Source organism: Wasmannia auropunctata, unplaced genomic scaffold, assembly GCF_000956235.1.
Source record: "Wasmannia auropunctata unplaced genomic scaffold, wasmannia.A_1.0 LD336078.1, whole genome shotgun sequence".
NCBI lineage: Eukaryota > Metazoa > Arthropoda > Insecta > Hymenoptera > Formicidae > Wasmannia > Wasmannia auropunctata.
The window spans coordinates 1,340,765-1,355,216 of NW_012026812.1; the positions used below are offsets into that span (position 1 = coordinate 1,340,765).

The 14,452-nt window shown below is 44.3% G+C and overlaps 1 protein-coding gene across 2 annotated transcripts; it reads right to left on the reverse strand.

Annotated features, from left to right (window-relative positions):
- Positions 1 to 1,775: 1,775 nt before the first annotated feature.
- LOC105448766 (nuclear RNA export factor 1-like) lies at positions 1,776 to 4,003 on the reverse strand. 2 transcript variants are annotated; one of them, XM_011687510.1, is made up of 2 exons: positions 3,871 to 4,003; positions 1,776 to 3,486 (listed from the first exon to the last, which is right to left on the reverse strand). In XM_011687510.1, exon 2 carries the CDS (start codon positions 3,469 to 3,471, stop codon positions 1,882 to 1,884), a length of 1,590 nt encoding a protein of 529 aa, XP_011685812.1. In that variant the 5' UTR covers positions 3,472 to 3,486; positions 3,871 to 4,003; the 3' UTR covers positions 1,776 to 1,881. The 2 variants fall into 2 exon arrangements, with proteins under 2 accessions (XP_011685812.1, XP_011685813.1); XM_011687511.1 differs by having other exon boundaries at positions 1,776 to 3,489.
- Between the last annotated feature and the right edge of the window lie 10,449 nt (positions 4,004 to 14,452).

A 14,452-nucleotide genomic window follows, 5' to 3' on the forward strand; every position in this document is an offset into this window, starting at 1 on the left:
AATTAATACAAGGATTAATTGATGTACTGAAAGAGGCGCACGCGGTTGTCTATTTTTATAAAGGGGACCTTCTTAAAGACACCTCGTGGGAGGCTGCACCGAGTCTCATCGTAGTAGGAAACAATCATTTTATTATGTCGTTACCTATATGCGTACCTTCTCTCCCGGCTAATTGTTAGCAACGCAACTCAGTTAGTTTAACTCAACGTTTCTCGATCTTTTTTCTGTCACTCCCGTGTTTTATTTTTTTTTTTGTAAACGTTGAACTTTGTAAAGGAAAGGCGCGTGTGAGTGGCACAAAAATTTATGCGTCCAAAATATTTTATTTTTTATTATTTCTATTTTTTATTTATCCCTTACAAAGTGATCTTCTACGTTGAAAATTATTGGTCTATTCACGTAACCATCATGTCATTGTAGGGTTTTTTTTCTTCCTTTTTATTCACACGCGAACGAATGTTCCCCGAGCCCGGACGATCCGGAAGTGACAAGATTGCGCAACAACAAGAACCGGGAGGAGATACGATCGGATTTACTAGCGTAAACGTGTTACGATTGTTTATTTGGTTATTACTGCATGGTATTACATAGTGCATTTTTCCTTACGACGGTGATGCAATTGCAAACACTTGTACTGTTGTACCGTTACATTCATGCTGTATCTTACTTGTTGTCCTTCAAAGTTGATCTTTTTGAGCCGTAAATACATATTTATGGCATATTATACAATAACACGTAATCTTCGATGTTATATACAATTGCGATTCTGTTTAGTTAATAAAGTAACATTGTTTAAAATTCGTGCGGTGAAGATATATAGCTTGAGAGCTATCATCTTCTTATTGGAATAAAATTACTGTCGTACGCGCCATACAGACGTCACGATTACAAGCTATAACAACAAGTCACGTCTTCATCGCGCGATCTATTATCTCATTCGTATCATTTTCTCGGCGAAAATTTGCATGTATAGCGTATTAAAGTTCACTTCGCGCGCGTAATAAAAATTTTAATTCCCCCGCAATCGCTCTCGGGGCCATGAATTACTCCCATAATTATTATTCTTACGCGGTGTTGGCGATAAAGTGCGCACCGTTATCGAGCCCGAGTGTAATTGAAACGTGTAATTACGAACGGACATCGCGCGTCGTAAAATCGAATATAAATATCGGTTCTATTAACAGAGATGACAATTTCGTTCTCGGCTCTACACCGCTTTATCTATTTTAAATAGTGACAATGACTATAATATTTCACAGTATCGTATGGCCCTCGAGATTAAATTATTAACGCAAGCAATCAAACGAGATCCGCATTCAAGCATGATGATTTACTTAATCGGGCATAAATAAAGCCTCGAGGATCTCCGACAGCTTTCGCATAAGTATTGCGGCGTAAAGCGATTAGAAAGGGCAAAAAAAACTCGCCTGCCTTCGCGATTTCGTTTCATTCACATCGTCCGGATGATCGCTACGGTCCTTGAGTGCATAACCTTTGGATGAAGTCACTAAGCATCTCGTTCCCCATCCTGGTAGACCGACCATTTAAATGCCATGCGAGTAATCGCATCGCCTTGCGATACGCTCATTGATACACGATACTATCATCTCGCGAGAAGCAAATGTCTATATATTATTAGAACACGTACAATTAAATGCGCGATTAACGCTCGCGATTTTTGTTGCAGAGAGAGAGAGAGAGAGAGAGAGAGAGAGAAAAATTGAGTATTGAGAAATCGCGAACGTGAGAGAAGGGTAAATGAGAGTTTGCAAAAAGTTAAAAAAACAGGTACAAATGTATTTTTACACTATTGTTATTTTCTATTATTTACATAGCGCCGAGAATACGCGCCGTCATATTAAAAGTAACGTATCGCGAGTTCTACTTCGGAACGAATGCATGATCCGGTATCTCCGAACTTTTCAAATCCTTCATAAAGTTAGATATCGCCTTCCGCATGTCCCACTGGGCCTGCTTCAGATAAGTCTCGGACCATTCCTGATTCATCTTGGTGATCTGCCGTATTCTGGTGACTAGCACCGATTTCTCGCTCGGACTGAAGCAAACCGGCTCCATTTCGTCGAAAGAATGCTTGACCAGTATTTTGTCGGGTGTTATCTTGTTAGGCGCCGCCCATATGTGATACTGATCGTTCAGAATGTGGTACTCGTTGTCGAGGGAGGCCGTCAGGACGAACGTTCGAGAGAACGACAGTACGTTTATACCGGAGCTTAGCTTCTTGCACAATCCCGCGACGCTGAACGCCACGCACTTGCCGTCGTCGTACAGCATGTCGTACGTGAAGGAACTCTTGTCGTGATAGGTCCGGGGCAATTTGCTGAAAGCCACGAAAATGTCCTCCTGACCGTAGTAGAGACACGTGTTCTTCTTCGCGCCTTTCTTCAACAGATTTCTGTTCGACGTGTACTGATTGAGATTGGTCTTTTGCGCGATATTGTTAGGTATGGCGCAGCTCATCGAGTAGAACGCGTCTTTGTGATAGAGTCCCCGTAAAACCGTCCTGTCGAGTTGATCGAACAGGGCAAAGAAGTGAGTGACGAAACTCTCCGCGAAAGCCTGCGCCTTGTCGTTCGGAAAGTAGTCCCGATAAATCAACGGCAAATTCTCCACGATGTACACCCCGTCCAGCTCTTGCAGGTTCCGGCAATACGTCTTCGCGGAATCCACGTACTGCTTCGCGGTCGAGTAATTTTCGCAGAGCGGATTTCCATCGAGCCAAAGCCTGGTGATGTTCATATTTTTCAGCGGGGCCAACGTGTTCATGTTCAACAGGTTGTTGTGCCTGAGATCCAGATACCTGATAGACGTTAAATCCGCATTCTCCATCGCCGATATGTTCAGCAGTTCGTTGTGCTGTAAATTCAGATGCTCGACGGTGGCTATCGCGGTCTTGGCCAGGCTCAAAACGTGATTGAATATTTTGAGCTGCGACAACGGGCAGTAGACGCTCTTCTCTACATTCGGATCTGTGTGGAAGTTCTCCAGGTTCAACGTCTTCTTGTTCGGATCGTACCTCTTGGTCAGCGCGGTCAGCAGAATGGGCTGCAAGTGGACCCTCAGATCATTGATTGTAGAGAATCCCAGGGTTACCACGAGAATGATAGCGTCGCCCTTGGCGTTTCTGATGATCATGTTCGCCTTGCACAGCATCTCTATCGCGGGACCGCAATTCCTCGCTACGAAATACGCGTCCTCCCCGCAAACCTGATACTTCACCGGTATCAAATCGTTTGGCTCCACCGCCCTCAGGATACCCTTCAGGACCGTGTCCTTGTCGTACAGGCCGCCCTTAAGTACCTTGATTTTGTGCCACAGATCCTGACTATTCATCATTCCTCGCTCATGAGGCAATTTTGCACCCATGGCAATTCTTATAGCGATTGCGGTGTCCAGCAGAACAGGAGCCACCTTTGGGATTGTTAGTTTTAAGTTTTCTTTCAGCTTCAGCATGGCTTCGTGATGTACCTGCTTCAAGAGAACACACATTTATTAAATTTATTCTTAATGATCTTTTCAGAGAAACATGCGAGTTAACCTCGAAGATATGTAAACACCGAAGAAGCTGTCATAACAGAGAGGAAGTAGCTAATTAAAAAAATAGTAAAAAAAAATTAAATAACTCAGCCTTGAAGAAGATTCAAGTTATTTTTTTGTTCATTAATTTTTTGACTTTTTTTATCAACTACTTTCTCTGTTTTGACAGCTCCTTCAGTGTTTACATCTTCGAGGTTAACTCGCATGTTTTTCCCTGAGAAGATTATTAACAATAAATAAGTGTGTATTGTTTCACGTATACAAGTTTTCTCTTAAATTGAAAAATATTTAAATGTTATAAGATGATAAACATACATTTATATTAATAGAGAAAGTGTAATAGACGTCGAAAACACACACTTGACTCTCATCTCTTTCGCCGGTATCACTATTTTTTCCTTAGAATAACACGTGGACAAAATGTTTTCATCGATTTACAGTAGATGTCACGATTTTCTCGATACCGACATGTTAAGTGCATATCTGCCCTCGGTTGATTATTTACCGGTATAATACTCGTCATTATTTAACGCTCGCGTTACCGACTTAATATTGTAGGAGTTGTGCATGATTCGCGGCAGATGTCGCATCAATGATATTTTTTGTTAATAATTTAAAGAATCTCGTAGGGGTGGTTGATCCGCGCAATCAGTTCGGCTTATAAAATTAACGAACCCGAGTTCAGTACAGCGTTGACACAACACATACATTATGTTATGTATGTATACTTGTATGTATGTATACATACATCCATATAACTTCAGTCTCACAATGCAACAAACATTTAAATCAATTGATAAAAAACCTAATCTAATAATAAGAAAAATAGAAATTAAAATAAAAGTAATAAAGCCCGTGATATACGTGTGATGTAAATGGATGCAGATAAAAGCTGAAGCTGTTTAAAAAAAAAAAGAAATAATTCGTAGAAATTATATTATCTGTTTCCAAAACTGAGTTTTCTATCAATTCAATTGCATTTATTTCAGTTAATAATTTTAATGAATATATATATATATATATATATATATATATATCTTAGGATAAATTATGCGATAATCTCAACTTGTTAATTTGTTACATTAATGTTGTATTAATATACAAATCATATTTATAGACATCTATTAATTAAATTGCAACAATTTTTACTTTTCACATAGGAATTTCAATACCAATATCCAGATTTTTTAAATCTAAATAATTCAGATTTTTTACAATTTTTTTTTAACGCATCTTGTGTTAGAATTAATATTTCGCGATGAATTTCAATATATCACTTGCATAAAATCTATTGTGATTTAATTTTTGAGCAAACACATACAACATTAGTATAATCTATTGAATAAAAATATTTTGTTTGTTTTATAATGGATATATTCTGTACATATATATTAGATAAATATTTAATTCGCTTATTTTACGTCTAAAGTTATATAAATTCGTACACTTGTATATAGAAAATATGTTTCAAGAAGTAAGGAGACTCTCCCGCAAGAGCGCAAAAGCCGCGAGATAATAACCGCTTAACGGCGGCCGATCTTTGATCTCGCAGCAAAAGTTCGTGCGATTCATAAACTCGGCGCGTTCTTTAGCGCACTTCCTCGTTCTCTCGTTAATTACAACCAGCTTATCGCGCGCCCCTTGCAGAATCGGCCGTGTGTAATATTACACCGCTTCTTTCAACGAAACAGCATCCAGCGGGCTGCGCGCGTTTTTGGAAGCTGTTGCTACACATTGACGTAACACATGTTGAATCAATAACACGCCCATAATTATTTCGCGCGGTATTATCTGATTAATTATTTTGCAAAATCGCTAAAAATCCCGGCATCCGTTAATAAATCAATGTGATCGAACTGTTAAAAATTAAATGCGATTTTCGCGATTAAACTCGGCCCCGGTTTAATTAGGCCCTCATCTCCTCCCCGGTGTTGTTAATAAATCCTCGAACGATTTAGCCGCACGCGTTGCGAGGGATTGAGTTACTTCTTACTCGCCAGAAAAAAAGTTCGTATACCAGGCGGTTTGCATCTTCTTCAGAGACCGCGGCGCCTCATAATTCACTTAGGCTCAGCCTCGCCTGTCTGCACGTTGGTCGAGACAGCGGCAATTACGCCCTGTGCGGCAAAAAGTGCGCCGCGCACTCGAGCGTTTTTAACAAACGCCAACGTGGTGTAGCGCGCGCTCTGAATGATCACCGTCGCATTGCAATTTCGCGATCGGAGAGGTTCACTCCGCGGAGTTTCCCGGGAAACGCAAGAGCTTTTCGGTATTTGATAGACAGAGGTGTACGATCGTGACTCGAGCTTAACGAGCTCAGGGACGAAGCGCGAACTCAAAAGGGCCGGTGCACACATTCAAATTGCTCGCGTTCCACATTCGCTCTCGCGACGACAGTTCCGCGTGTTTCTCCCCATTGTTTCTCCACCGGAAATTAATCTACGGCGATGAGAAAAAGCGATCGAGTATACACGCGCGGTACACGATCGATCGCTTAACTCGGACGAAAGGAATTCGCGCGGGTACGAGCCTTGTACTCGCGCGGTCCTCCTCGCTGCGCGAGCGCGTTCGCGAACGCGATCGTGTCCGCCTCGTTTTCATCCTCCCTCTCTTGGCCCCTCCCCCCCCTCTTCCCGTAATTCATTTAGACGGTAGCCAGACAAGAGGACAGGCTCAATTACACCCGCGGCAAAAAGCCGCGCGCGGGCCGACAGCCCGCTTCCTCGTACGACGTGCGTGGTCCGCGGCGCGCCCGGTCGGCGAGGAGAGGCGAGCCGAAACGAGACGAGACGGGACGGGACGGGACGGGATGAAGCGCAAGTGTTATGCCGAGGACAACGGCGCGGATTTGTCGTCCGTGTCGTCGAGAACAGGCGGCTATACGGAGGAGCCCGTCGGCTCGTGTCCTCCGTCAGTCGAGCGCGGCACCGCCGATCATTAGAGGGATCTCTCCCCCCTCCCTCCCCTCCCCTTCCCTTCCCTTTGTCGTCTACAATGTGCAAGCAACGCGAGCGATGCCGTTTAACGACGACATCCGATGCACGCTCGGATCGCGACGCGCGGATATCCGGACGACGCGGCCGGAATGCCCACCGACATTAATCGTCTTTGCGGCGTCGGCGAAAAAGCGTCGGTCGGAATCGAGTGTCGCGAACGTATTAGGTATCGCAAATGCAAACAAGAACGCCTCGATCGGAGCGGAGACTTCGGTAACGAGTCCACCGAAGACCCTTTTGGGGCCGTCGAAAATTTTTTCGGAGCGCATAGAGCTTGCAACACATCATTATTGGCATTGCGAACGTATACGTCACGCGTGACATCCTCTTAGAAGATATTTGGTCCAAGTTGAAAGCAAGAGAAGCAGATTCTTAAGGGAGATTCAATTATCGGAGATGATTATTGGAGATTGTGAGACACGCAAACGTGGGATTTTAAAAAAGATGATGATTCGAAAAACCGCGTTTGGTAAAACGTAATATACTTACTTATTAAAAATTTCCGGAGCACACGATCGCGGTCGCGTATTCCTCAAGGTGGCTATCGAAGCGCGATCTGCTCGCCGCGCAGCGAGTTCGCGGGAATTGCGCTTCTTATTGCGCGGCTTCGCACAAAGAGGATGCAGTTGGCGGTTCCTGGAGGAGGTTTCTCGAGGTGGTTAATCGGCCGGTTAAGCGCGGGGGCGGGTAGGCTCGCCCGAAGACAATGGGCCTCGTGTTGATGGCAATATTTTAATGAAGTTAGCGAGTTCCCGGTAGCCTGCACCATCCCTCGCTTCACTCGCCGGTTCCAGGAGCTTAAACGCTCCGGAGGTGGCGGGACTCTTGCGCGCGCGCACGCACGAAAGAGAGGGAGGGAGAGAGAGAGAGAGAGAGATTGAGAGAGGGTGCGAGAGAGCAACGGCGAGTCGACAGGCGCCACTCGGCCACTGATTTCCACTTACCGATATCGTTCTACAAAGCTGCCTTCATCTGCCAGCCTACGCGGCCGTTCTTTCCGTTAACCCGATGTCCCGGCTCTTGCGGACTTAGACTCGCGGAAAATGAGTTCAGTGTTATCAGGCATTTGCGAACAAGTCGAATGTTGTAAAATCCAACCTCGATGAATAGTATAGCTCACGGTACGGCACTCGAGTATTGATTTCGCGATTTCACATTAGTCGTATCTGTATAAAATTATAATGAGAAGCAGCACGCGTGAATAAAAGTATTTCTTGCAGTAATATAATATATATGATATCGAACGGCCTTTTGTCCGTTTTTCATTCGATCCATCTTTTCGAAAACGTGTCACAGATCCGCTTGGAATTTATTCGTAATCTATGTTTGAATATTCACGATAAAAAAAGAGGGGCGGAGGATGATTACCGTTAGGCGTGCATCAATCGCAAAAGTAGGATGAAATCACGTGTGTCAACAAATCGTTTTGCATGCATCAGCGGATGTACTAAAAGGGGCAGGATTAATTTGATCGATGCTTTGCATTGAAATAGAAAACACAGACTGGAAGTGATGCATATAAGAGAATGCGATTATCATGCTGCAAAAATGACAAAAGTTTTTTAACTTTTAATACAAGATAAATGCCTCCGTGCATTATAGTAATTTACACATATTATATAAAAACACACACACACACACACAAAATCCTGAATAAATATCTGAATAAAGGAATGAGGGAGGAATATACCAATTGTAAGTAGTTTGAAAGATTCATTTTAGATGCAATTCTTGTTTAGTGGAAAATTATACGAATGCAATTTAAGTCTTTTTTAATTTGACAATTTTACAAAATCGTGCATACTTGTAGCGATCGAGAAATTTCAGGGTAGAAAAGGAGACTCAATGTTTCTCGTTTTAGGATAAATCGATATAGATTCGACGGATAAAATTTTTGTCGAGGTGACCATTTGTCGCACGAGCATTATTGAGATTTTCCAGTTACTTTGTAGTCGGGTCTCGGGCTAATTAATTTGCCTCCAATTAATTACCGACAATTGCTCTCTCTCGTTCTAATTACGCGCGCTCGATTAGAATCTGCGAAAGTTACGGCCGAACGGAGCAATCTTAAGGTTCCCCCCCCCCTCCCGGCACTCGCATGCGAGTTCTCTCCGCGAACAGTATTACTCGCGATAAGACTTGACCACAAAGCGCTCTCGCCGTGTGCATCGGCGGGGCTCTCGCAACAACCCCCGTCGATCGCTGTCTCTCTCTTTCTCTCTCTTCTCATCTCGCATACGCTCGAAATATAATTCGTATTCGTCCCGATCTTTCTTTTACACTCGCGCGCGAGACGACGCAATAAATCTCGCGCGCTTACAAGCCCGAGCCCTTATTTTCGACGTCGTGTTTCTAGCGGGAGGAGCCCGAATAAATTATGCAAAGGAACTCGATACACTTATTGTTAGTTCGCTATTTCTCAGACATCGGTCTTCCGTCGAGAGAGATCACGGTGCCGATGCCTCTCCCGCCCGTTCATTCGTCATACGCGCGTGTTGCTTGTTTATAACGACGCCGGAATTACCGCGATGTCTAAACGCAACATCCGAACCGAACATGCGAGCCGCGTGAACCGCGATACAACAGCGCGACTATACGCGGTTCTACAGTCTTCGAAATTCGACGTTAATTTTCCTGAAATTTCCCTTCCTGAATTCCGCGGGACTGATCGAATCCGATAGTGTGCACATGTGTAGGTGTGTGTGAGTAAATAGCGTGGGTAATGTTACACGTATACATACGGACGAACCGTCCAAACGTGGATACGTGTTAGTTAGGTGGACCGAATACAGATAGGGCTATACAAAGGGAGGGGAAGAGGGAAAGGGAGGGAGGGGGTGCCTGCAGGATCTCGTCTCCGAGGTCTCGGAGAGGGATATTAAGGCCAAAGCTATCTGATGGCTTCTCCTCTCCTCTCCTCTCCTCTCCTCGATCTCTTTCGTCTGTCTCCTTCGCTCTCCCTGGCGATTCCTGGCTTCGAGAGGGGCGGTTTCGCGAGAGACTACGAAGGGCGCGGAGGAGGAGCGCAGAGGCGGGGGGAGGGGGGCTGCAGAAGGGAGAAGACGGAGGAAGCCACGACCCGAAATTACTGCATCGATCCCCAGCAGACTCTCGTGCTCCACCTTAAGCGACAGTAGATGAAACCAATTTCGGCCCTTAAGCCCGTCTTACGCGTCGCGATTCGGCGGCTTTCCGTTCGACCCGACTCCTTAAGCGACAAGGCTGATCTCGATGCTTTCGCAATTATAACGCAATCTCACGATCTCATTGCGAGCACGAAATTTGCGCGAATGCCGGCGAATGCAAACTTAACTTTCTTTTACTAGAAAATTATACACGCACATATACATATATATTTTTTTAATGTGTATTTTGCGCTCATCGCGTGTATTGCTCTTATCGTTTTCTCGAAAGAGAGTTGAGTTTCCGGAAAATTATTGTATATTTCTCTATGTTGAAGACTAGATTCGCGTCGAGTCTCTTTTCTCATCAGACTCGGGTTCTTTTACGGGATAAGCTGTCGACGGGGATATTTTCCGGAGAAGATACACTTTACGACAGATTACGAAGTTTATGACTTTCTTCGACATTTTCGCCGCCGTCTCTTCTCGTCCACGCGCTCATTCTTTGCTTCGGTAGTGTTCTTTGAACTTGCCTTCGCGTTTTACGATCGCACCCTCTCTCTCTCTCTCGCACTATTTTCCCTTCATTTTCGACTTTAGAGCTATAACATTGACCATCATTTTCTTTCTGAAATCGTCTCTCTCTAAACTCATTTCAAGTATGATTACATCGTTGTCTTACTATATCTAAAGTTTGTTATAATTGTAAAGATAAAGTCGAAGATCAGAGCTTCTCGTTTCATTCGTTGAATGAACTTTGATAGTTAATAGAAATATATAAGTGCTAGGAAATAAATGGCACGTACGTAGTTGTGTTAAAAAATATGTTACATATGATTTTTTTATGAATTTTTATGAATTTGCTTACCGAATATATAAAAAATTTAATTTCCTAGTATAACGTGACGGGTACTGCATCAAATTTTAAATGTTTTTCTCGTGAGATAATAAAACAAAATGATTTTTTACCTGAGGTAATAAAATAAAATGTTAAGAGATTGAAGAATTAGAATGTGAGAAAGATAAAAATTTCTTATTGAACTCCAAGGAGACAAACGCATATTGCCTCAACTCATTTTGTATCCGCTCTGATTGTCTAATACACTGATTGTATAATAATAATAATAATAATAAAACACGAGAGACGAAAAATTAAAATTCGAGGGATTGCTCGCGTCCGTCTTATCGTGCGATAACGACGATAGAAAAATTTCGTCGGGCGGCGTTATCATAAATTGAATATCCTTACCGACTTCTCGTTCGCGCTCGCCGCCAAGTTAGTGGAAGTAGCAATCCGACTTTTGAATTAAAACGCCCATCGGGCGAGTATCTGCCGTGTACGGGCGAACGACTTGCCCCCTTCCTATCGCTCAAACTCTCAGCAAAAGATATAAAAATTTAATTCCTCGCGGAGAATGACGTGCCGCCGGCGTCCGCGAGCTTCTTTCAGAGAAGCCCCCTCCTCCTTACCGTCTTTGCCTTCTCGCCATACTTTTCTCCCCCAGTTCTTCCTCTTTTCCTCTCCCCCGCGAAAAATCTCGCCGTCGTTCTTAGTCCCCCGTGTCCATCTATTTTTTAAGCTTCCCCGCGTCGGAAAAGTTTTTCCATTCTTTCGGTCGTTAACGGAACCGTTTGCGAAAATTTAAGCTTTTCGCTTGTACTCTTTGCAACCGGAGGGATTTTGAGAAGGCAGCGTCATGCCAAGAAATTTTGAATGTTAGAGCAAAGTACCACACCGTGTATCGCATGAGTGCACTGAACAGTGTTTTCGTAATCTTTTTTTTTTGTTTAGGCTAAGAATTTATAAGCGATTGTGCATTATTTATGAGAACTATATGAAATTAATTACGTATATATGTATTAAGAGATAATAAGTTGGCTGTTGTATTATGAAACGCATAATGGCATACACAACTTTTTGCACACTCCCGCATAACTTCCGCGGCTTTAATTGATCCGTCTATCGCGATGTTTCCTACCGCTTCCGTTCGCCTCGTTTTTGCACTCGCTAATTTAGCTCCCAGTCTTCATTTCTGCTACGTATGCTGTTGACTTTTGCGTGAATCGATAGTTTTGCGCTCTCTCGCATGCAGATAAGTCGGCAAAGAAGCCTTATACGTCGGCGAAGACTTCAGTGGAGTCGTTTATCTCGTCTGGTAACGCCTCGTAAATGCAATTAATAGCGTTATCGATCAAGGATCAGCGATGACGCCGCGGCGTTATGCAACGAGAGGGTATTTCCTTCAGAAGCCTCGCACATATGAGTAGCGTTTAACAAGTTAGACTCTATGAATTAAACATGAACTAGAATTTTTTTTTTATTTTCGAGAAATACGATTAGAAAAGAAGAAATGATGGCGGAGCTCCTTTTAGGGGCTTAGGATTTTATTCTTCGTCGATTTGAAGAGAAGAAGAACGAAAAAATTTACTCGTAGCGGCCTCGGTCGATTTAATTCGACGAGATTCGATTTTTGCTAGAAACGCGGAGCCGGGCTTTTTCACGGCGGAGCGCGCGGCCTCGAGGAGTGAAGCGGGTGAAAGATATCCCCGGATGCGTTGCTCTCCGGTAGGGTTTTGTAAGGAACAGGCAATCTCTGTCTACGCTAGATAACGCCGCCGGGGGTTGCCCGGGAACGTAGCTTTTCATCTTACTAAATCACCCCGCCGACTACCACCCGCGCTCTATACCGTCGGCATCCGGTCGACCTGGTGTATTACCCAGACTCGGAGAGACCTAAACAAGAAGGAACGCCCCCGCAGTTTGTCGCGGATGCTCGGAAACATAGGTTTTCACGCGGCGAAACGATCGAGCGACTTGATAGAAACGCGGAATTATAAAATACCTACCCCCTCCCCCCTTACGTAGCTTCTTTGAAATTTGATAAACGTATCGGATGAAAACTTTTTGTATCATTGCATTATATACACATAAATAGCGAGATACACGAAAGCTTAGAAAAAAATGATTTTCTCTTAAATAAGTGTCTTGTATATAGTGAGCTGATTTTTTTCGAAAGATATATTTCTTTAGCTGTTTCTAATTGTTTAAACTGATTTTATGTCAGTATTATAACGTGAATTGAATACAGAGCAGGATAGAATATCGAGCGGCAGGAATTTTTTTCGGGTAAAAATTTCGCGCTTTCGACTTTCCTTTGGCCAGTAATCCTATCGATCCGTGTAATCTGTTCCTCGTTGCGCGAGGGAAAAGGGGAGTTCGCCCGTCGACTAGTGACATCACTGGGCCATACATCAAATCGTTATCAGCCCCGGGTTTCTCCCTCCTTCATTCGGAGGGGTGAGACGGAGAGAAAAAGAGAAGAGAGAGAGAGAGAGACGCAGTTCGAAAAGAGATGGAAAAAGGGGAAAGGAGATTGTGAAAAGATAGAAAGGAAAGAGAAAGAGGGAGAGCGAGGGAGAATGATGGACGAGGGAAAAGAGGAACGAGGGAAAATATGAGGTATGAGAGGAAGAGACGATGGCTGAAAGGGGGCAGAAAGGGGCGGAACAAATCAAGAGAGAGGTATATTTTTTTTATCGCGAACCTCCTTGCGAAAAAATCAAGGAATGATCTTTTATCCTCGCGTTATGTGCGCGTCAAGCTGACAATGTTGACGACGAGTTGTAATGAATTTCAAACTAGCATTATGAGTAACGTTTTTTTTTTTTCAAGCGAAATGTAGTACAGCATCCGCGAGCGACGTGTGTCGACGCTCTCGTCCATCCAGTTTATTTGAACGTACGCGAAATACCGTTTGACAAACGCAATGACAATCGAAAAATATTTCTAGGCGATCGAGGAGCGCGTCTTGTAAATGTGGCGCGTTGCAAGATTTTCCAAAGTACAGGCGCCACTCTCTATATAGTCGGTGGTATAATTTTATTGCGGGAGATCGAATCGGACGCCGGTCGTTGCATCCGCCCCTACGGGTGTCAATCCACCCCGGGGCGAAAGTCGTGGCGGGACGAGGAGAACGTAACGTGGCACGGAACGACGAGGACGGGACGCGCGGATAGGGGAGAGAGAGAGAGAGAGAGAGAGAGAGAGAGAGAGAGAGAGAGAGAGAGAGAGAGAGAGAGAGAGAGAGAGAGAGGGAGAGGGAGAGAAAGGGAGAGCGGATGGAACGGAAACTGAAAGCGGGGGCGGTCGGTATCTGACGAGATAAGGGCGCAATCTCTGGCCTCCTTCCCTTTCCCGTCTGTCTCTTTCTATCCCTTTCTATCTCCCGTCCTTCATCATCCTCGCTCTCTACATCTCTTCGGTGTGAGAGGTGGAAGAGCTTCCCCGTAGAAGGGGTTGAGAGCGAGATGGCATGGAGCGAGGGAAGCAGGGATGAGAACGACAGAGAGAGGGGGGGGGGGAAGAGAGAGAGAGAGAGAGAATGGTTGCCAGGCAACGATGAGAGGGGCGACCAGCAGTATAGATCGCTATCCGGCCACCTCCTCAGGGGCGGGTTGCGTGGGTGGAGGAGGCAAAACCCCCCTTAGCAAGATGGCTTTATTACCCTCCGTCGAGAGGACTCGCCGATGTCGCTGCAGTAACTTGGTCCTCGCTCGAGGAAATGACGCCAGAGTTAGGAGTATACTTTTTGTATACAGATATATGTATAAACACGCACACGCGTGCTTACACGTTGTCTCCGCGTCTTGAAATCTTTCGCTTAATCCGCGTGAACCGCACGCTGCTTTATCTTATGTAACATTATGACGTTAAGAAAAAAAAAAAATCAGTCGCCGTCAAACATGATTCCTGAACGTACGAAAGCGAGAACGTATAAC

Coding starts and splice junctions, on each gene's coding strand:
- LOC105448766 (XM_011687510.1), bottom strand. CDS start 3,471: ATGCTGAAGCTGAAAGAAAACTTAAAACTAACAATCCCAAAGGTGGCT.